The following is a 23839-nucleotide window of genomic DNA, read 5'->3' on the forward strand; positions in this document are numbered from 1 at the left end:
TATATATACAGTAATCCCTCACTATATCGCAGTTCACCTATTGTGCACTCAGTACATCACAGATTTTTCTGGTTAATATATGTAAATTTATATCATGGACTCCTTAGTATAACTGGGTTTCTGTGGCTGATATGTATTTATATTTTTTTAGATTTTAATTATTTCTGTGTGAGGTTTTGGAACGTAACACCCGCGATAGTCAAAGGATTCCTGTATATACATTTTCATATACACACAGTCACAAACATATATACAAAGTCAAAAAAAGGCTGACAAATTCTTCAACTGTAGCAAAACTACTGCAGTGCATATTCAGACAGTACTTTGCACATTGCTGAAGGAACGGCAACACGAACACCAGTGCATAAAAAAACCCTTTGAGTGCTGCTGCTGTTGCTACAGAAGACATCGCAAAGAAGAAAAAAACAAGAAAAAAACATGTAATATAAAATTAATAAAAACTGCAGTCCCAGCATTCAGTTACTCAATTAACAAATTTAATTGGTTCCTTCAAAGAGCTTGTTTATTGGGGGTGAGGTGAAGTGGGGACAGATTAAATATGTGAAACAAATAAATGTATTACATGATAAATGGGAAACTACTTTCAGACCCAAAAGTCATGAGTTGGGTCTAAACATAGAAAAATTTACAAATCCAGCAAGTGAGTGAGTGATTGATTGAGAGTGTGTGTGTGTTTAAATTTATTATTCTATTTAAAGTCTATTTCAGTAAGAATAGAAGAGAGAACAGACTCAGCTGCATTGCAGTGAATTGAAATGAATGCAATATGGAGAGAAGTAGCTCACAAGAGACTCTGTTATTAATTAAGATCAAAGAAATGTTAAGGTTGAACATGGAATAATGAGTCACCTGTAAATTGAAGGACAATTGTTTGATAGAATAATTACTTTGGCAGAAGAAAAGTCAGACTTTGTGTGAGTTGTAACAATTTTATGATATCTGAATTCAGTTTTAGACGTCTAATACTGAGAACTGTAACAAAATATTTGGTGGGGTTTTAGTGGGAGTTTCACCTGGCTATAGTCTATTCCTCTGTTACTTTCTAGGCTAGAATACTGAAATGATTTGTTTGAAATCAGTTAATTAACCAAGATACACCAACACAGTAGCTAGGTTCTCCTCACGTATCCAAGACAGCTTTGTCTTCTTAAATACAATCCTCAACGTCCTTCATACAACCAAAGATCACAACCCCCTAACTAACTTTTTCCCACACGACTGTCCAAGAACATGGCCTTCAACATCTGGAGAAATTCATCCAGAAACATAGGGAAAGGACAAACATCCACCATCACAATGCCAACAAACATTGACGAAGTAAATCTTGCTTTCAGGTACTGAAACATCCTGCAAATTCTCTCACCTCCCAAAAAAGCGGCTTTAGACCCTCTGACAACTTTTGATTTTTTACCATAATATTTCTGTTAACTTTGCAAGATTGTCTTCAATGAAAGTAGCTCTGTAATTATCATAAACATATGTAAACCCACATTTGTTTTGTACTTTGTTTCAAATTCTACACACAGTAAAACTTTTCCGAAACTCATCTTCTAATCTGTATCTGCTTCTCTTCATACAACCACCAACAAAACTCCTCAAATCACTTCAACACATAAACTGTTTTAATGGTGACCCCTACCATTACCTTCAAAACAGTGTAGTTTTAGCCTAGTTCCTAACCTCATTGACTTTTTCAATCTTTTCCCTATTATTAGAATCAGCCAACCTATAAAAATAGACTTTTCCAACAACCACCCTCCCTCCCTAACTTCCATTATTCAACATCTAAAAGAAGAAAACAACCATCGGCTTCTTTACCATCTTGAATATCCTTACTTCCATATTTCAGGCAATCATTAATACCATTTTGTTAGTGCCATCTCTACAAAAGACCTAATTTTCTACATGACAGACCAGTGATCTCTTGTCATGAAGAAATTCAGCATCAACAAAGAATTCCTGTTTGGCCTGAGAACCTCCTGGCTAAGTTGCCCATCCATGTGTTTCCTCTTTCTCTCAGGGGATGGGGGCTTCTTTAGCCCTTTAGCATTTAAACTGGTCAAATCCAGCTCAAATATTCTACATGTTTTCTGTTCAAACTGGCCAGATCTGGCCTCTCACATCCAGCCTACAATGTCATTATAGAAACAAACAACCACATCATCAAATCTTGAAGCCTCGGAATAATGCATGAGTAACTGCAAACAGTATGAACGAACGAATAAGCATCCCATTTGAGAGAACAAGCTGAATGTTAAAGGGTTAAACAGACATTATGTGTGCTCCAGGGTCCAGTTATGTCAACAGAACTGCTTCCGTACATTACGGACATTCTTGGTACCACATTTAACACCAGCATACTTCCATGCAAATGTTATCTTTACTCTTCCTTCACCTCTACTCACACTCATCAACATCATCATCATCATCATCGTCATGCTCCAGTGTTTGCTTTGGCATGGTTTTTGTGGCTGGGTGCCTTTCTTAAATGCCAGCCACCTTATGGAATGTACTGGGTGCTCTTTTTCATACCACCAGTACTGCTGAGGTCACCATGCAGCTTGCAAGAAACTACAAGCCCCAAGATGGGGAGGGGGGCAGAGACAGTTTTATACTAAAAACAATGAGGAGTAGACAGGGGTAAAGTATGAGAGAAAAGGGGGTGGCAGAAATAGATAATGCAAGTTTTACTGGAAGTCTGGAGATTGTCCACACAAAATCTAGATATGCTATCATTGCATTTCTTTCTTAACAACAGAACTAAAATACAACCACTTCGAGCATGGCTGTCGCCAGTACCACCTGACTGGCCCTCATGCCGGTGGCACATAAAAGCACCCACTACACTCTCGGAGTGGTTGGCATTAGGAAGGGCATCCAGCTGTAGAAACCCTGCCAAATCAGATTGGAGCCTGGTGTCGCCTCCTGGTCCACCAGTCCTCAGTCAAATCATCCAACCCATGCTAGCATGGAAAGCGGACGTTAAACGATGATGATGAACCTTGTCTGATACAATACTACCAAAAACATTAAAAATATAAAATAAAAATACAAACAATCCAATCAAAGCACATCCCTTCTTGTTCTTGAGAAAATCATAGCTAAAACCTTCACACTTGCTTCAAATATTAAATCTCACAATTTCTCATGGGACTTTCATGGTAACTAAACATTTCTAAAACTGGGTTTCTGTTCCAAGACAAGAAAATACTTCAACTCTGATTAGTTTCTCAAATTCTACCATATTCAGGTGTTGTCCAAATGCCAATCAGAGTTTCAACTCTTACACACATATCCTAGACTAGTGCTTCTCAACCGGGGTCCATATGATCCTTGGGAGTCTACATAAGATTTTGCTGTTAAAAACGATGTGCAATAATTTGGTTATATTTCTACAATACACAAAATATTTTTAATTTTTTTAATATAATTCCTAATAATATTTAATCATAGAAACATAACAGGATTTTTTTGAAACACTGAATGAGTAAAAGTCAAATAGGAGTCAAAAGGGGTCCAGAAGCAAAAAATTGAGAAACCCTGTAGAACAAACCAAAACTTGGCCTGCTGCCTAACCAGAAGGATTCCCTCCCCAAACACTAAATAACTATCCCAGACACTGACATGTTCATTCTTCTCTGCCCTTTTGCTTACTACTCTGTTTTTCTTCCATGGAATTGTCTTCTACACCAGCATTATACAAACCCACTCAATCCCTTATTTTTTCTGTCATCCCTATCAGGTCTCCCCAATCATCCAATGTTCTGGTTTATTTCTGTTTTTTTTTTTTTTAATTCTATTCTATATAATTAAATACTTCATGTTTCAAGTTCCTAGTTCAGCAGTTTTGATTAGTTGCATCTTGCTTTTTTATCATTTCTAAAGCACCTGCTACTAAGAGTTGCTTTTGTTTTCAATCCACACATTTTGGTTGTCTCTATTTTAAGATCTTTAGATCTGGATAGCTTCTCAGTTTCTTTCTGGGATATATTGTTGAGTGTTGAAAGTATTACTACATTTAGTCTTTGTGCAAATAAATTGGTGCCACCAACAGCATGACTGGGAAGATGGTGGCCACAGATGAAGCTGGTAAACACTGAAATAGGCATTGTAAGTTTAATCTCTGCTAGAGAATGGTAAAAACAATGATAATAGTAACAACAAAAATGTTTTGTTTTTCTTTTTTGTTAATATTTTTTAATATGTAGTAGCAGCAGCAACAGCAGTAATAGTAGTAACAACAACAACAGCAGCAAATATCATATATGCAGGATGTGAGATTTTGAAATTGTTGTGATTAACATTGTTAGAGATAGAGGCTGAGCTCAGTAAAAGTTCTCTAAATGTGAAGGTAAATTAAATAATCTACGAAAACAATTACATATGGGGTTAACTACTCAAAGATGCCAGCCACATGAAAAAAAAATATGTGGCAAGTTAGTGTTAACATACTCAATGCAGTGTTCTTGCTACCCACAACAATGTACTGCTAATTACTTTGGAAAATACAGTAGTGCTAATACTTTACTGAGGAGGCCTCATACAACTGAAACATGACTGAAGTTCTCTCCTGAACTTACTGAAATTATTTAAATAGTATTATTTAAATAATTAAATAAAGACAATATCAGCTAAGTTGAAATTGTCTTTTTCTCACTGTGTAATTATTTCTAATTAGATTTGTCATGTCCACTGCATTAATTATGTTAACACTAACCAAGTTAGTTTGCTGGGTTTAATAGAAGAAACAGTCAAATTATATGTCAGAGCAAATTATTTCAATTATACAGAGCGTGTGCAAACATTTAGGGAATCTGTACACATTTGTATGTCCAAGTAGTTTGAGTGGTGCTTACATGAAAAGGGGAAAGTATAATAATTATTTCAAATTTTTGCCACAAAGGCAGCTGGGGGTAAGAGATTAAGTCGATTACATCGACCCTAGTGCTTAACTGGTACCTATTTAATTGACCCCAAAAGGATGAAAGCCAAAGTCGACCTCAGCAGAATTTGAACTCAGAATGTAGTGACAGGTAAAATACCATCAAACATTTCACCCAGCATGCTAACGATTCTGCCAGCTCACTGCCTTAGGGGCAAGTATAATAATAAAACAATAAATGGCAGATATGTGAAGGCATGTGGCTCAGTGGTTAGGGTGTTGCACTCACAAATGTGAGATCATGGTTTCAATTCTCGGATAAAGTGATGCATTGTGCTCTTGAGCAAAAACACTTCATTTCAAGTTGCTCCAGTCTACTCAGCTGTAAACAAGTCACCCTGCAACAGATTAGCCTTCCAACTGTTGGGGAATGTTGGCCTGCTCATCTAGCCAGTGGGGTAACACCATTCGGAAGCTAGAGTAATGCAAAGTGCTTTGTGACCAGCGATATATAACAACATCCAAGAGTCTGGTCAATTACATGATCAGGTGATATATATGTAGATATATATATATATATATATATATATATATATATATATATATATATATATATATATATGTATATATATATATATATACACACATACCATATTAAACTTTCTGCCAAGTGCATGACTAACATGAATAACCATGGTTGAGGTGGTTAGGATAAACCTTTGTGTCATTCTGAAAATCCAGGAGAGACAATGATGGAAAGAATGTATGTAAACAGAACAGATACGAGAAGTGAGGTGAGAGAGTAGATATTGATTCCATTTGTTTACATGTTTCATAATCTTGTCAAAACAGCTGTAAATGAATGGAATAAATATATATTCTCTCACCTTCTTTTATCTTTCCTCTCTCTCATAAATATATGTAAAGTCAAAAAGTAATGCCACTTTGTTTATGACAGGTATAATTACCAACACAGGAACATGTATCATACATCAAAATGAAGCTGGTCCTCTGTGGATCACATCCCTACTTCTCAACATAGTCACTGTTTCTCTCAATAGCAATGTTCCACCTTCAAATGAGAGCATGTATCCCTGCCCCATAAAATTCTGTTGACTGTTCTTTGAGCTACTTCTTCACTACCTCCACACTCACCAGATTTCGCGCCTTCAGACTATCATCTCCTTGGCACCACAAAAGAGGGTTTGAGAGGCAAACATTATTCCAGTGACGAGGAAGTTAAAACTGTAGTGAAGAAGTAGCTCAAAGAACAGTCAACAGAATTTTACAGGGCAGGGATACATGCTCTCATTTGAAGGTGGAACATTGCTATTGAGAGGATGAGATCCACAGAGGACCAGCTTCATTTTGATGTATGATACATGTTCCTGTGTTGGTAATTATACCTGTCCTAAACAAAATGGCATTACTTTTTGACTCACCCTTGTATGTATGTATATTACTCCTCTTCTCTGTGATCTGTGTAGATCTTTCCAGACTGGTGGTGGGTGAGACTAGATAAGACTGATAGAGAAAGGGAGAAGGGTTAATCAAGTAGATTTCAGTATTATTGGTATGCAACTTCTTGGTATCGGCAGAGGAACAGTAAGTGTAAAAATGGTCAAAAAAGGCCGAGAAGAAATCGCATGTTGGTGCTCGTGGCTTTTCCAGGCCCAAGAACCAAGAACCTGCCATCAACTTGACTCTTATTTTACCCTATTACTAACTATAATCCTAATCCACATTGACAAATAGGATAACTGCAAGCAATTAACCTCATCAGGGAGGCTGAAAGATATGTGGTCATTATCAGAGACAAAGTGGTCAATATCAGAATGGTGAAACAATGTACTGAAAGTAGAGAGGAAAACAATTATTTTAGGAATAGCAAAACATTCACTAACATTTCTCTTAAAATGTTCTCTCTCTATCTCACTCTCACACACACACACATTACTAGGCCTGATGCACAATAAAAAAAAGTCAACGGATTTCAGGCACTGGAAGACAGAACTAGTAATCTGTTTACAGAAGCACTACATAAAATAGTACAGCATGAAAAACACAAGACAATACAAGAACAGAAGACAACCTACCCAGGTTTCATAACAAAATTAATTTTGAACAATGATAAATGAAAAGAATTTCAAGCAAAAAAGAAAAAAAAATGACGTACTAATTTGAAAATATTTTCTTTTTTAGTAATATTTTTGGGGTGTCAGTGCAGAAAATGGCTTCCTTGAAAGCAAGTAAGGAAGCTTCTTCACAATCAGTTCTGTTGATACAAGGCAAACCATTTTCAGTAAACTCTCTACCATTCTTAGAATGGAAACCATATGTTTAGAGAATGGTATGGTCATGATAAAGATTTCAAATGATCATATCAAGAATGATTGCAGACTGACTCTGTGACAAGATGAGATGCAACAATGGATATTGGAATAATTAGAAAATTCACAGTGCAGAGTATAATGTTGTTGCATTAGAAAAACTAATCAAACTTTAAGGTTTCATTGAAGCTGGTCTGCTTCAGTGTGTAGAGTCTTCTCAATGTGTTTGATTAGTTCCTCTTCTATGCCATAACCTGTTCAATTCAGAGGTGAATGGTGCTATTTGGGGACCAGATCAACACTATGGTGCAAAACTAATGAGGAATATAACACAAGGAGGTCTGTTGCATGAGACAAGAAGTTCTATTGTGATTCATCTGTTTTACAGTCTACACATTCTACATCAGTAAACACTGACAGGTGAAAATGCATCCTTTAAATATAGACAGCATGCAATGTGAAACAGCAAATAAGTCTTTTTTTTCTATCTGATCAGGTGCACACTTCATTAATAATAAGGAAATCAACTTTAATCAAGTTTTTTAATCAAATGAAAATAAGAATAATTCCAGAAAAAACAGTGCAAATGACAAATGCAAACAAATGTGAAGGACTCTTTTTTTTTTTTTACCAAAAACTACAGTAATATGGCGGAAAAGCACAGAGCATTTCATTAATTAGTTTCTTATAGCAAAATCTATGATCAATTGGATAGATATATTTTTTAAATTAAATTCTTTACTTACATTTTTTTTCCTATTTGCAATAATTGAAAAAAATACTTCCAACTAGTAATACCTACTCATCAGATAGCTCCCATTTATTGTGCAGATGTCCCTTCAAAAACATTTTATACTTTCTATATAAAATATCAAACTGTAATTAACAGTTTGCTCAAGATGTTTCCAACGTTTGTTTCAGTGGCTTAAATTGCTCTCCATTAAAGATGACAGCAGAGATTAATCTCAATGGCTGCCTTTCCTAATATAAATCAGTAAGTCAGGAAGTCAAAGGATTACAATTGTTTCAGCTGTGTTGATTGATGCAAGGAACAATGTATCTTGTTTAAAACTTCAACACAGGTATCGCTCTGCGGTAAGAAGCTTGCCTCCCAACCATATGATTCCGGGTTCAGTCCCACTGTGCAGCACCTTGGGCAAGCATCTTCTACTGTAGCCTCGGGCTGACCAAAGCCTTGTGAGTGGATTTAGTAGACGGAAACTGAAAGAATCCTGTCATATATATATGTATACATTTGTATGTGTGTGTCTGTGTTTGTCCTCCCACCACCATTTGACAACTGGTACTGGTGTGTTTATATCCCCGTAACTTATCGGTTTGGCAAAAAAGACCAATAGAATAAGTACTAGGCTTACAAAGAATAAATCCTGGGGTTGATTTCTTCGACTAGCACCCTTTAAGGCAGTGCTCCAGCATGGCCGCAGTCAAATGACTGAAACAAGTAAAGGAATAAAAAAGTAACAATCATGCCAAGAGCAAAATCACGCCTTTAACCATTCAGAAGTTTTAGGAAAGCAGCATAATAATTCTTTGTATTGTAGGTACAAGGCCTGAAATTCTGGAGGAAGGAACTGGCTGAGGACATCTTGATTGGTAGTTATTTTAATTACTGCCAGGAAGGATAACATTGACCTTAGAATGTAAAGCCAGAAGAAATGCTGCTAGGAATTCTGTCCAGCATGCTAACAAAATTCTGCCAGATCACCAGCTTGTAAGCCAACAAAATAATATTAGCCATTCTATTGTGAAGAGAGAGGTTAATTCTTTCCGGAAGACAGGTAAAAATAGTTAACTCAAACCAAATGGCAAAATACAAATAGATTCATTTGGAATTCTGCCATTGATGTCTGACAAATTACAACATTCAATGGGGAGGGGGCGGGGTGATTAAAGAAGTAAATAGTGCATTATGTTCTAAAATTTACCATCATTTTAGTTGCTGAAATCTCACAGATTCATGAGACAGATATCCAGTTCGCTATTAGGATCAGAATCAGATAATTGCCCACCACTCCGAAAATAATAAGAATTAACTGATATTCTGAAGTGGGGGTCATGGTGCTGGACATTTTTTGTAATATGTTGAACTACAATTAAAAGAATCAATATGCTTGGATTTTTACCTAAATTTCTGCAGCAACATTTCTTCTTCGTTTAGAGAATCACTAAACCATACATTGGAAGTAACTATTTTCACTGAGATACATTACTGAAGGTAAAAACCATAAGCTTATAATTTCCCAAATGGAGTGAGAGAGAGGGTGTGAGAGAGAGGTTGTGAGAGAGCATAGAATAAATAACAGGATCCTCCAGTGAAATCACTGAATCAAAATCAATGATATTTCTCTGTTGATGTAAGTGTGGTCGACCCGTGATATTACTCTGAAAACTGGACTTTTGTACAAAAGTCAATTCCCCAAACAACTTAACTTCAATATGTCAATCACAGCCTGGATTAAATATGGTCGTCTTCAAAGTAGTTTCAGAGTAAGAATATATTACTTTTACCAACCAGGCTTTAAGTCAAGGGTAACATACAGACATACATGCATGTGTATATATATAATATATATATATATAATATATATATATATATATATATATATATACACACATATGTATGTATACACAAACATGTCTATGTTTGAATTATACAATAGAATCAGCTCTATAACAAAAAACATTATCAATACCACATACTTAACGATGGGAGTTGTTGAAATGTTTATATGTGTGTTTATAAAGTTAAGGCACATGGCCTAGTGGTTAGGGGGTTTACATTCACGATTGCTAGATAATGGGTTCGATTCCCAGCCTGAGGAACATGCATCCTTGAGCCTTTTAATACCTGGCATGTAGTACCCTTATGCACTTGTACAGGTATTATTGATTTCATGAAGAGAGTGAGCTAATGTACGGCACACACATTTGATCACAATAAACAAATCTTTTGTTTAGTAAAAGATGAATGCTCATGCTTCGTCTTTGATGGAAGATTCCCCCCATACATGTGTGAGCGAGAGTTTACCTGACCGCTGCTCGACAGCCAATGTTGTTTACAACCTTTCACTTAGTAGTTGGCAAAGAGGACTGACAAAATATGTACCAGACTTTAAAAAAAATAGTACTGGCATTTATTTATTCAACTAAACCCTTCAGAGTGGTGCCCCAGCATGGCCACAGTCAAATGCTTGAAACAGTTGAAAGATGAAAGCTATTAATGTGTGGCACCTGGTGTAGTGGTTAGAGTGTTGCATTCATGATAGTGAGATCGAAGTTTCAATTTCCAGATTGGCTGTGCATTGTGTTCTTGAGGGACACATTTCGTTTCACATTGCTCCACTCATCTATAAGTGAGTAACCTTGTGACGGATTGGGGTACAAGAGTGAGATGCTGACTCAGGAAAATCGCCGAAACAGAGGCCTTGCAGGCCAAATCTTGATTCAGTAATCAAATAGATGAATGGTACAGCTCATACTGTGAATCCCGACTGGTTGGGACTGCTTGTTCAACCACATCAAAGGATGATGGTGGGTAAATAAAAAACATTAAAATTCAAAGAAACTTGAAATATATAAAAGTTTGTTCATCTTTTTGTTTTTGTTTCAACTATGAAATAATCTGTGCCTTCCACCATAAATAATACACAAATAAGGGACGATATAACTAAAAGGATCAAAGAAAGGATTTTTAGGGATATAAAAGTGGATTACGTTGCTTGGAAATAAGCCCAGCAAAGGGTATCTTTCCTTGGCTTTGGTCTGTCAATTAAAAATTCAAAGAAGAAAGAAATAATGAAAGAATGTATATATGTATATATATGTATACACTAAACAGAACTATGTAATGACAAGAAAAGGAAAAGTCGATTATTCTAAGAAAAAACAATAGCATCAACAACAACCACCATGTCAACACAATTTAATATTATTTCCTATGAAGTTTTGTCACTGTTTGTATTTGTATAGAAAGACAACAATGTATTCAATGGTAAAATATAACAAGCCAAACACATACCTTGGTTTCCTTGTTGTGTCTAGAGAATTTAACTTCCCTAAAGTCGATTAGGTGTGTCAGCAATAATAATTTATTAAACAACAAATTAATAACCACAGTCAAAAAGAATAAGTTCATTAAGTGAGCCAGAGAATAAATGCAGTACAAGTATATCCAATTAAGATGCATACACATGTATATATGCGTATGTATACACACACATACATATGCACACACACATACATATATACACACACACACACATATTACATATACGTATACACAAACGTGTGTATATGTATATATAAGCACATATGTGTGTACATACATATATACATGTATATATATTAATGTTTGTTTTTATAATAAAAACAATTTAACATTAACCTGAACGATTACTCAATACTTTTTGTAGAGCACAAATTTATTATTCTTTAACCAGAAAAATATTAGCAGTGACTTTGATAATGGCTTAGTTAGCCAAAACTCCAAAGCTACTGCCAATATTATTCTTGCAAAAGAACAATATATATTTATATATAGAATGCAGACGCCACTTTTAAGATCACATGCAAAGTAAACTGCAGGGCTTTTGAGATAGAATGTTAGTTGTACCATTGTGTTCAAACACCAATACTTTCAAACAATTGTTTACATCTAATAAATAAGGAAAGCAGAGAATTATAGCAATATTATATCTGCTAAAAGGATAGCAGAGATGACCAAATTTCTGTTGCAAGTTTTAATCAAGTCAAGATCAACTCAACCTTCTCCCTCTGAAGGAGTAACAGAATCCCTTTCAATAAGATACAGATCTATTCGATCAACTACATTAGATCCCTAACAAACTCAACCTTGTAATTTGTTGAATAAAAGAGATCAATATTTCTTATATTTATAGAGATTGCCATGAAAAAAGAAGCAACTCTTAACAGTTTGACTCGACACAGTTTCATTCTTGACTGAAGCCTATATACTTCAATTGTGAAACTTATTTCGTTCATTTCTACTACCAACATGCTCAGCCTCTAATGCCCTTCACACGACAAACCCCACACTTTCCTATTGTCTCTTCTTACAGTGCTTCACTGGCACATGGGCAGCATGCCAAATGCACTTTTGCTGAAGGACAAGAAGCCAGAGCGAAGGAGGTGAATGGACACAATGCCAAATGGACAAAGCCAAACAGACAAGATGCTGAAAAGACATACAAAAATTAAAATTTAATCTTGTTAAATCTCAAGTGCCAAATTGATGAATTGGTCATTAAATATGTAGGTAGGAATGTCTCTTCTTTATTATTGTGTCCATTCGGCATTGTATACATTCAGTTTCTTATCCTTGGGCAAATGTGCATTCAGCATCCTGCCCACACATGGCTTCACTTATGCCTTCAATCATCACCTGCCCTCAACATTATTGTCCCATGTTCCAGGAATCTTAACGTTGGTTGCCTGGTTTCCATGACAGAGGTCAATCACAACATTCCTCATTGAACTGGACACGGAGTGACCCACATACAACTGAGTGGACTGGAGCAATGTGGAATAAAGTGTTTTGCTCAAGAACACAATGCACTGCTTGGTCCAAGAATCAAAACCAAAATCTTGCAACACCCTAACCACCAAGCTATCCATCTAACCCTACCCTCTTCTTGTACCTTAAAAACAACCATTGACTGACTAAATAATAATTCAAACAAACAGCCTGAAGACCAGACCATTAACCAAGCTACTTCTCTTATTTTCTTTTGTTATTTAGTGACTAGTTTTCCTTTTCTTCCCTGTTTCCATCACTACCACTGCTGCCACTAATGTTGCATTTCATTTTGTTATCCAGGAAATAAAATTACCAAACGCTTACAAATTATAAGCTGAGTGTGTTTCCTGTTCTTAATCCACAATTGCTTAACAAAAGAACTAAAAATATATTACAACTATATATATGTGTGTGTGTATGTATATATATATATATATATATATATATATATATATATATATAAGGAAAATGGAGAGTTTGAACACAATTTTAATAATTTAACATAAGGAAAATATATTATATTATTAAAATACTGTTTTCCTAACTGGAACTTCATAAGTGTTAACACTAATACTAACACAAATTAATGAAATCCAAAGTATATTAATTGATATGGAGCTAAACAAGTGTACACTTAGATAAAATACATCCCTGTGAAAGAGAGCAACCTCTTTCCATCCAAAACTTCATAAACACTCATTATATATATATGAGAGAGAGAGAGATACTACTACACAGGGTACTGAGATGGTCTTACTACATGCTGCGTGTGTAGCCATCCTGATCTGTTACAGACACTCTCAGTACCCTGTACATTTGTTCAATGCACTTCTCTTGCCCCATAAACTCATTTGTTTTTCCTTGTCTTTATTCCTCCTTATTCCTAATCTATTCTCCATCTGAGATTTAAAATAAGACCAACAGAAGACATATTCTCTGTTGCTAAATTATTTACCAGGTTACTTTACTTGATAAACTTTGTCCTTTAGATCAACAGACTTTATCTAACATTACAAATATCGAAAATTACCTCGTTAACAACTAATTCATACAGACAAAATATTATTGATGTGTTTCCTTGTTTTACTAATGAGATAAAACTAATTAAATGTAAGATTAGGGTTGTACTTGGAGAAGGCACATGATTTAGTGACTGGGATATTCAGCTCACAATCATAAGGTTGTGAGTTTGATTCCTGGTGGCATGTGTATCTTTGTGCAAGACACTTTATTTCACGTTGCTCCCATCTACTCAGCTGGCAAAAATGAGTTGTACCTGTATTTAAAGGGCCAGCCTTGGCACACTCTGTGTCTCACTGGATCTTTCTAAGTCAGCGTAGACATGTCTGTGGAGTAGATGGTCACTTGCACATTAATTTCATGAGCCAGTAGTTCCATTCATTCGACCAGCTAGAACACTTGTAATTGATTAATTGATGGAGACCCAGGCCAGTCCTGTACTTGCTTGAATCAATAAGGTAACAGGACAAGTAATGCTTGGTTGATGATATCCTGCTGCAGAATAAAAATGCCTCAATCTACTTAGCTGCAAACAGTTACAACTTACAGTGAATCTCCAGAAGTGGAAATGCTGTATAATTTAAAGTTTCCATTGACTGCAAATTCTTCTACTGACCCAGAAAAACCAGCAGTTATGATAATCAAACCACAAACCATCTTAGTTCACCTTGCCGTTGAAACCTGGTTCTTGTGGGTTCAAGTGGTACCATAGCCCACGTCTACGCTAAACAAATTCTACAAAAGTAACTAAATGTAAAGTTATTCTATACCAAACGATAGACAATAACAATTTCAAGAATTTGTTTTCAGAACAATAATGTTCCTATAGAAGAGTTACTAATTCTTGTTGTTTTTAATTCAGTCTTAATATCTAATAATATCCAATGGTTGAGATGATAAACCAGTAATTCCATGGTCATGAGTTCAAATTTCATTAAAGCTAAATGGTTTGAAATATTACAAGTATCGGTTTGAGTTACAAAAGAGCAACAGACTCTGTGTCAAAATTTGGACTGCTTTTCTATTGTCAGTCAAGTAAACTGCCTTATCTGTTATGCCACAGAATGCCTGCCACTCCAGCTTCTTAAATTAAATACAATAAACGGAAGTTGTTTATATCATAAAAATTTAGAAACTTTGAGAGAACAAGAACTAATTTGTGTTTAATTGTTGAACTTTAAGTAGACAAGGCCATAAATAATAATAATACTGAGTTGAAGTCATGGACAGCCCCTGACTTTTTCTATACAAAATGTTTTTCACTCAATATTTACCTTGTTATTTATAATTTTTCTACTTTGAGTTCAGCCATTAAAAATGAATTAGATACAATAAATTATTTTTGATATTTTTAATTGTAGTCTTTCAACTCCACAAGTTAATTAATCACTTAGATTTAATTGAATCAATTTTGTGTTTAGAATGTCTAATATCATTCATTTGAAAACCTTAGCAGTTAATTAATATTTCACTACAGGAGATACATTCAAAGCTGTTGGACAATGTCCAGAATAACACTACTACTTGGACCTGTTTGTATGTGTAACAAGTTTAAACTCTATTTCACAGGTCAGTTGGTAGCGTCTGGATTATATAAAACACAGCTGCTTCAATACAAATATTTCCAGATGTATTAGCATGGGAAATCTGATTGTAGACATGGGAGGAGACAGAGGCAAATTACAATAAGACCTAATGAATAGTTAAAAACAAATACGATTAATAAACAGGTTTTTTGCAAGCTATTTCTACAATAACTTACAACCTATGTACGGCAGCTTAAAGCAATTTCTACAATGGTTCATAAGTCATTGCATAATTCTAGATCAAAGTAAATTGGTTCACATGGTGCAAGGGAAAAGTCTTTCACTCTTTAGCATTCGGATTATTCTGTCAAATGTAATGCATTTTTATTCATATTGTTTTGAATTATTCATGCATTATCTCATGTCTTTAAGATTCAATGATGGAGAGGCAGATTATTTGGACCAGTTTAAGTGTTAAAAGGTTAAAAAAGTTGTTTGAAAAAAAAAAACTCAACTAATCTTTAGATTTTATCCATTTTTTAAAAAGTTTTACATTGTTTTCTATGCTAGGCACAAGTCAACTATTTGTGATTAATTAATCTAATCCAAGTGATGGAGTGTGGTGGGTTTTTTGAATATTTCTTACATTTAAATGTTGTTCTGATTGCTAAACACTTCAATTCATGCAATAACCAGCTAAACACTTATATGTGGACAAGGATGTGGGATACTACACAGCAGCTGTGACAAGGCTTGAGTGTATGTAGTATGTGGTTCAATGATACCATAGTCACACAACCAGTGTGTGTGTGTGTGTGTGTGTGTGTGTGTGTGTGTGTGTGTGTGTGTGTTTATCATAAAGGATTAACGGGCATGATTAGTGAAATTATACAAGGTTTTAGAATTCCTCAAAAAAGCCGAGCCTTGGTTATATAGATAGGATCTAAATGTTATGTCTACACGCAATGGTTTTGTGAAATTTCACTCCAATACATAAAGATTTTTTACTTATAGTCAGCTTCAGAAGTTTTGGGCATCAATTAATAAGCCTGTACATTTCTAGAATCATTAGAGAATGGAGAATCTAAAAGTTAAGGCTGGCTTTGGTAAAGACACCTGCATGGCTACCATTTTGAGTGTTTAAAATGACCCCCACTATACATAAATATACATTGGTTTCTAATGAGTCTAGAAACTTATGTTAATCTTGTGCTTTCTGAGTAAAGGAGTCCAATAAAGGCTTTGAAATAGGGGTCATGTTCATATGAAAGTAACAAAAAAATGTTATAAGCAGTTTTTCTTTTTTATAAATTCTCATGACTCAGTATGGCAGCTTGAATCATGTTGAGAGTTATCATATTTTTTCTTGCCAGTACTTACATATACCATGTAGTATTCTTGTAATTTTTTGAGCAGTGACACCAAATTTGAGATGTGATATCTCTAGTGATGTCAACTGTTGCTATATACATTGGCATTATTAGAAATACCAATTAACCAAGAATCTATTTTCTACATAACTTCCTATGTAACTTGTCTGTCAATGGTGTACGTATATTAGATATGATACACACATGCCTATTTTAATTTAATACTGTTTCTACTATGTGCATTGAATTATTTTCAGCTCCTAGAAGACTACAAGTGAATTCCTCAACCGATAATATGGAATAAGAAAATTAAACAAAAAGTTTATAAACCAGAAATGGTGAGTAGAATACTTTTGATTTTTGTATCTTTCACACATTATGTCTATGTCTCTGGCATCCCCTGATCCCGAGAAAGGTAAAAAGGTCTAAGAATATGAAGAATAGAAGCCTGATTATGTCAGCAGTGGTTTTCTTGACTCCAAAAAACAAGTGTGGCCCATCTAATTATGATCTAGGTTGAAGTATTTTACAGTTACCATTTTCAAACTCAAAAAAGGGAAGCAAGCAGGTGTCTAAACAAATACCAAGATTAAGTTTTGAATTCTCCATGCTTTGACATTTCCAAAACTGTATAGTTTTGCTGATTTCCAAAATTTCAAATAGAACCCAATGAACCTAACTAAAATAGAGGGGTGGGGAAGCTCTTATTACATTAATGACAAAGAAAAAAATCTTCTTTATAAAAGCACACAGTTATCCAGCACTCAAAGGATCTACAGAGACAATGGTCCTCAACATTGAGGGGGGATGTTTTTTTGTTTTTTTTTTCACCTCACCTGAATTTTTAAAACTGCGATTCCTCAAATTAGGGAAGTATGAATCAGAACTTAGCAAATTGTGGATCCCTGAAATAATAGTGGAATTTAATCCCTGAAAACAATATGGTACAATTTCTATAGAATAAAGAATTCTTTCACAAATCTGTGGTCATATTTTTTTCTGTCATTTAATGTTTTATAAGAAAAAAAAAAACATAAAATGAAATATAGAACAAATTAATAATAATATAAATTCCAAAATAAAGCAATAAATTAGAAGCATTAGTAGAACAACAAACAAAATACTTTTTCCAGTAATCAGGGTTACCTTTCATGTTCTGGGTTAAAATCAAGCTAATCTCAGACATGTGTTGCTATTATGAAGACAGGAATGTTTCTGCTCTAAGTATTGGAACAAAATGACAAAAACACCACAGAGAGAGACAGACAGACAGAGAAAGAGGGGGAGAAAACAGGAATGAATAAAATAAAATGCTTCTTGTTCAAAGCAGGAAATCATTTTAGGTAAGAATTAATAAAAGAATGAAAGAAGAGCAAATGGAACTGATCAGACACATGTTGCCACTATGAAGACAAGAATGTGTCTGCTTTGAGCATTGGGTCAAAAGCAAGAAAAACACTGGTAATCCTTCTGACATGTATAGTGAGAGAATCCAGGCTTGACTATGAATTTATCAAAACCAAAGTGGAAATATATCACCTGCTTTATCTGGATGACTGCAAACAATACATAAATACTTGAGGAGAAAAAAAAAAAAAGAACCTGGATTCTCTAACCCAAACAGTAAGAGTATTCAGCAAGGATATTAGAACGTAGTGTGGGGTAAATAAGTGTGCTGTGTTAATTATGAAGAGAGGCCGGAAGATAGACTCTGATGGCATCATTAGATCATTGTGGAATAATGAGGGATACAAATATCTAGGCGTGCTGCAAGATGATATGATAATGGAAGAGGAAAAAAGAGAGAAAGTCACTAAAGAGTACAAGAGGTGGATTGGGAAGGTGCTCGAAACAAAATTGAAAGGAGAGAATATCATTAAAGCCATAAATATATGGGCTGTGCCAATACTGGGATACTCTGCTCCCTTTTTGAAATGGACATTCGAGCTACAGAACTTAAGTAGAAGAACTAGAAAGCTGCTCACAATGCATGTCACCCTAAAAGTAACACTAAAAAAAACTAAGCAAGAAAGGAAAGAAGCAGAGGATTATTAACCATTTTTGCAGTTAAGACTGTAAAAATGGGTTTGAAAAATTATATTGTGCCAGGTAAAGAAAGAATATTATTGGCAGTTGGGGATAGTCAAACAGTGACTGAAACAGTAGAATTCAAACAGAAAAGGAAGAACAACAGAAGAAACAAATGAAAAGAAATGGAATTGTGTGGTCAATTCATACAACAAGCTGGGGATATTCAAAGTAAAAAAAGCTGGTTATGGCAAAAAGACACAGGGACAAGCCATTAGGAACAATTCTGATAAAGGCAAAGATCTACAAAACTCAATCAAACAGCACATGTAGAATCTGCAAGAAAGGAGCTGAAAATACTAATCATCTCTTGAGTGAGTGCAGTATACTAGCACAAAGAGAGTATAAATGCAGGCATGACTCTATAAGTAAAAGACTGCATTGGGATGTTAGTAGCATGTTTGGTCTTGAAATAACAGGGAAGTGGTATGAAGATGAACAGAAGCTGTGATAGAGAATAAGAATTACAGGAATTTATAGGATGTACCCATAAAGACCATGCAAGGAGATCAGAGAACAAAAGAAAGAAACAATTGTGAGATCATAGACGTTGCAATAATATAAGGTAATAGAATGGCTACTAAAGAAACTGAAAAAAATTGAGAGAAAAAGAGATTGTGGAAAACAATGGTAACAATTGTTCCTGTGGTAATTGGTGCATTTGGCAGCTGAATTGCCACAAAAAAGACTGAAGTGAGACACAAATTGTCGACCTGCAGAAAAGTACCATCCCATATTCTACAAGAATCTTAAGAAAGGTTCTTGAGACCCGAAGAAACTTGTTGTCACTAAACCTCATAACAACATAGCTGCTAGCTAACATAGCATGTAATAATAATAATAAGGGTTTCAAAATTTGGCACAATGCCAGCAATCTTGAGAGAAAGAGCAAGTCAATTACATAGATCCCAGTACAGAACTGGAACATATTTTACCGGCCTCGAAAAGATAAAAGGCAAAGTCAACCACAGTGGACTTTGAACTCAGAACATACAGACAAAATGCCGCTAAGCATTTTGCCTGACATGCTAACTATTTGCCAGCTTACTGCCTTAATAATAATAATAATAATAATAATAATAATAATAATAATAAATTGTTTCAATAACAGAAATATTTCTTTTCCAGAAACCAAACTGCAAAATAAATAAAAAAAATTATTTTAATTATTTCAGAACCAAATTACATGATCCTGGAATCGAAAATTAGGAAGGGTCATTACCTGAGAGATTTTTTTCTGATGTTGGTATCCGTTGTAAGGCCCTCCTTATAATAGTGTCATGTAAGTTGTGAAATAATTCCTCTTTATCTACACTGTAAAACAAAGACAAGTATACATTAATTAACAGAGGTGTCTATACTAATTAGAAGAGGAGGGTAAATTAGGAGATGGGGTATACACTAATTAGCAGAGCAAGTTTTTTCATCTTGTGGGTTATTTGGAGACCCTTCTAATGCTGGTGCCACAAAAAAAAGCATCGAGTACACACTGTAAAGTGATTTGTGTTAGGAAGAGCATTTAGCCATAGAAAAACTCAATTCAGTTGGCCAGTTCCCCCTGACTGGCTCCCAAGCCAGTGGCACGTAAAAAGCACCATCTGAACATGGCTGATGCCAGGTCTACCTGACTGGCTCTTGTGCTGGTGGCATGTAAAAAGCACCATCCAAACATGGTTGATGCCAGTGTCGCCTGATTGGTCTTCATGCCAGTGGCATGTAAAAAGCACCCACTACACTCTCGGAGTGGTTGGCATTAGGAAGGGCATCCAGCTATAGAAACTCTGCCAAATCAGATTGGAGCCTGGTACAGCCTTCTGGCTTGCCAGCCCTCAGTCAAACCATCTAACCCATGCCAGCATGGAAACCAGACATTAAACGATGATGATGATGATGATCTGATATACAGTATTATTGGTAGTGATCAGTACAATGATAAGGATGTCGAATATTCATGGTTCAAGTCTAGCTAAGGTTGACTTTATTTCACTGACCCTCCCCACCACCAGAGAGATGAAAAACAAAGTACCAGTCAATAAAGAACTGTTCATCCTTCAGGATCTTGGAAAAAGTGCCAATGCAAGGCAGTGGACTGGTTGAACTGTAAGACCAGATGTCCAGTTATTTGTGTCCAAACTCCACTTTGGCCTACCTGGTTAGCAAATTAAACCCAACACTCTTTTTCATACCTGACACACTGAATGTCATCTTTAGTGGAGGAGCCATTGTGTTATAAGCATTCAATCCAGCGGTCCAGTTTAAGAATACCTGTCTCTGTGTCACCAATGCCAGAGGCCCTGGAACTGGATCAATAACACTGTCTTCCCTCCTGACTAAAACAATAAAAAACTGTACCAAGGAGGCAGATTTTTTAAATTGTAAGAATATGGGACATGATACCTTGCAGTATTTGTTCCAGCTTTTCGTGATCTGAGTTCAAATCCCACAAGGGCCTACCTGGGTGACAGACTTAAACCCACTGCTCAGTTTAAGCAGAATCTACTCTGTTGCAAACATTTAGACCAGGGTTCTGGTTTGAGGACGCCCTCCATATCTCTTCTCACCAGCCATGGGCCACTGCCTTCAATCTCGACTATAAGGCTTAAGGAAAAAAAAACTTGCTGAAGGTTAACTTTACTGACCTTGTTACCTTCAGCGTCACTTCAGTTTCATCATGACTAAACTTGGCTTGGTTGATTTCCTTCAAGGAACAAACTGGAAGGATAGAGAAAGAAAAAGAAAGAAAATAATAACAACGAGAATATTCCTTACAAAAGATGTGGTTAGTGAGAAAAGGGGATAGTAGGGAAAAGGGGACAGTGTTGATTGGCAAGAATTATTTTATTGATTCCTGGGTAAAAACAGAAAAAAGAAAAAAATTAATGATAACGATATTCTTTTGTCTTAATTGTTTCAATCATTTGACTGTGGCCATGCTGGGGCACTGGCTTGAAGAATTTTTAATTAAATGAATCAACTCCAGGATTTCTTCATTTTTTTTTAAACCTGGTCCCCATTCAATCAGTCTCTTTTACTGAACCATAAATTACAGGGATGTAAACACACCAGCACCAGTTGTCAAGTGGTGGTGGGGAACAAAAACAGATGCAAATACACACACACACACACGACAGGCTTCTTTCAGTTTCCATCTACCAAATCCACTCACAAGGCTTTGGTTGGCCTGTGGCTATAGTAGAAGGCACTTGCCCAAGGTGCCATGCAGTGGGACTGAACCCAGAACTATGTGGTTGGGAAGCAAACAGCCACACAGCTATGCCTATGAGGACAGCACAACATTGATGATGATAATGATGATGATCATCATCATCGTTTAACATCTGTTTTCCATGCTGGCATGGGCTGGACAGTTTGACTTAAGTCTGGAAAGCCAGTGGCTGCAACAGGCTCCAATCTGATCTGGGAATGTTTCTACAGTTGGATGCCCTTGCTAATGCCAACCACTCCGAGAGTGTAGAGTGCAGGAGCCAGTCAGGCGGCCCTGGCATTGATCATGTTCAGATAGTGCCTTGTATGTGCCACAGGCACAGGAGCCAGTCAGGGGTTACTGGCATCAATCATGTTCAGATAGTGCCCTTTAGGTGCCACCAGCACAAGAGCCAGTCAGAGGTCACTGGCATTGACCACATTTGGTTGGTGCATTTTACATGAATAAGGATAAAAAGCTTTAGAGTTGAACTTGTGACTTGATACAACAACTGTGTGTTGACACTAAAGCCATTTTACTGCAGCAGAACCATTTAATAATACACAAAATATTAAATTCACTTTAAATCTTAATTTATATTTCAGGTGTTGTCAAAATTTTCGTTACACAACTGCAACCTGGTCACTGTTACAGTTGCAATGGAACTGCATTGACGACCAAGTTGCAGCTATGCAATGAAGACCTTGAAACCACATTAAATGAATTCAAATTTGAAGTCAGTTTAAAATAGCTTTGTGGGTTGTTCTCAAAATGATGCTTCCTAACAACAAGAAATGTTATGGTTACTTTTTGAATAATTACAAGAGAAATTTTGCCAAACAAACTGATAAATTTAATTGAATCAACCGAAGAATTTGGAGTTCAATGTAAACTTTCACCAGTGGAAGCTAAATGAAATAGAAGAAGAAAAGAAGCCAAGTTCTAACCTGCCGCTCCATACGGTCTTCGAAATCTCTTGTTGCTGCTGCTTTTTTTGCTTGTGTCACTGGTTAGCATTTTACCTGTTGTCATTGAAATAAAAAAGAGACAGAGTTAGAGAAGATGAATTGTAGTTCTGATGTGGTCGTTGGGTAGACCAGGGGTCAGTTTTACTTGAAAGAACATAAAATGGAGAGCATAGGAACATCATCAATCAATAGTAAAGCTGGACTATCCACAGTTAAAAATGGCCTCAGATTTACAGGTTAAAATGTAGTTCCTATATTAAATTTAAAATAGTGTTTACTGAGAGAGAAGACAGAGAGGGGGGAGAGGGGGAGAGAGAGGGAGAGAGAGATAGGGAGAGAGGGGGAGAGAGAGAGGAGAGAGAGAGAGAGAAAGAGTTCATCATCATCATGTAATATTTGTTTTCTATGCTGGCATGGGTGGATGGTTTGACAGGAGCTGGCAAGGTCAGGAGCCACACCGGGTTCCATAGTCTGCTTTGGTATAGTTTCTATGGCTGGATGCCCTTCCTAATGCTAACCACTTTACAGAGTGCACAAGGTGCTTTTTATGTGGCACAATCACCAACCAGTGTTGTTTATATAGCACCAGCACCAGTGCTTTTTGCATGGCACAATCACCAACCAGTGCTTTTTATGTGGCACCAGTACTGACAGGGTCACCAAGTTCTTTGCAAGACCCCTCAACTAGGAGGGGAATGAGTAGTAGTGAGAGGATTTGGCTTTGTGCCAGCTGAAAGATTTAAGGCAGAGAGGTGACAAATATAGGTGTCTTGCTGTAGGGTACCCCAGTTGGGAAACAAAGGAATATGAAACTTAGCTCGTTATATTTAGTAAAAACGTAACATACTGTAACAGAGCAGAAGCAATCATTT

The 23839-nt window shown here is 35.9% G+C and overlaps 1 protein-coding gene across 11 annotated transcripts in view; it reads right to left on the bottom strand.

The window, feature by feature from the left end:
* LOC106870442 (dedicator of cytokinesis protein 3) overlaps nt 1–23839 on the bottom strand; it is a 274705-nt gene that overhangs the window by 124131 nt on the left and 126735 nt on the right. For 8 of the 11 annotated variants that reach the window (XM_014916529.1, XM_052968614.1, XM_014916533.1 and 5 more), the window contains 5 exons: nt 22947–23021; nt 21434–21506; nt 20017–20108; nt 17543–17611; nt 10969–11016 (listed from right to left, as the gene is read on the bottom strand). In XM_014916529.1, coding sequence (XP_014772015.1) covers nt 10969–11016; nt 17543–17611; nt 20017–20108; nt 21434–21506; nt 22947–23021 — 357 coding nt within the window. The remainder of the gene's footprint in view (nt 1–10968; nt 11017–17542; nt 17612–20016; nt 20109–21433; nt 21507–22946; nt 23022–23839) is intronic. The other 3 variants (XM_014916528.1, XM_014916526.1, XM_014916531.1) reach the window with 3 other exon arrangements.

The sequence above is a fragment of the Octopus bimaculoides genome, chromosome 6 (assembly GCF_001194135.2).
Source record: "Octopus bimaculoides isolate UCB-OBI-ISO-001 chromosome 6, ASM119413v2, whole genome shotgun sequence".
In the NCBI taxonomy this organism is placed as follows: domain Eukaryota; kingdom Metazoa; phylum Mollusca; class Cephalopoda; order Octopoda; family Octopodidae; genus Octopus; species Octopus bimaculoides.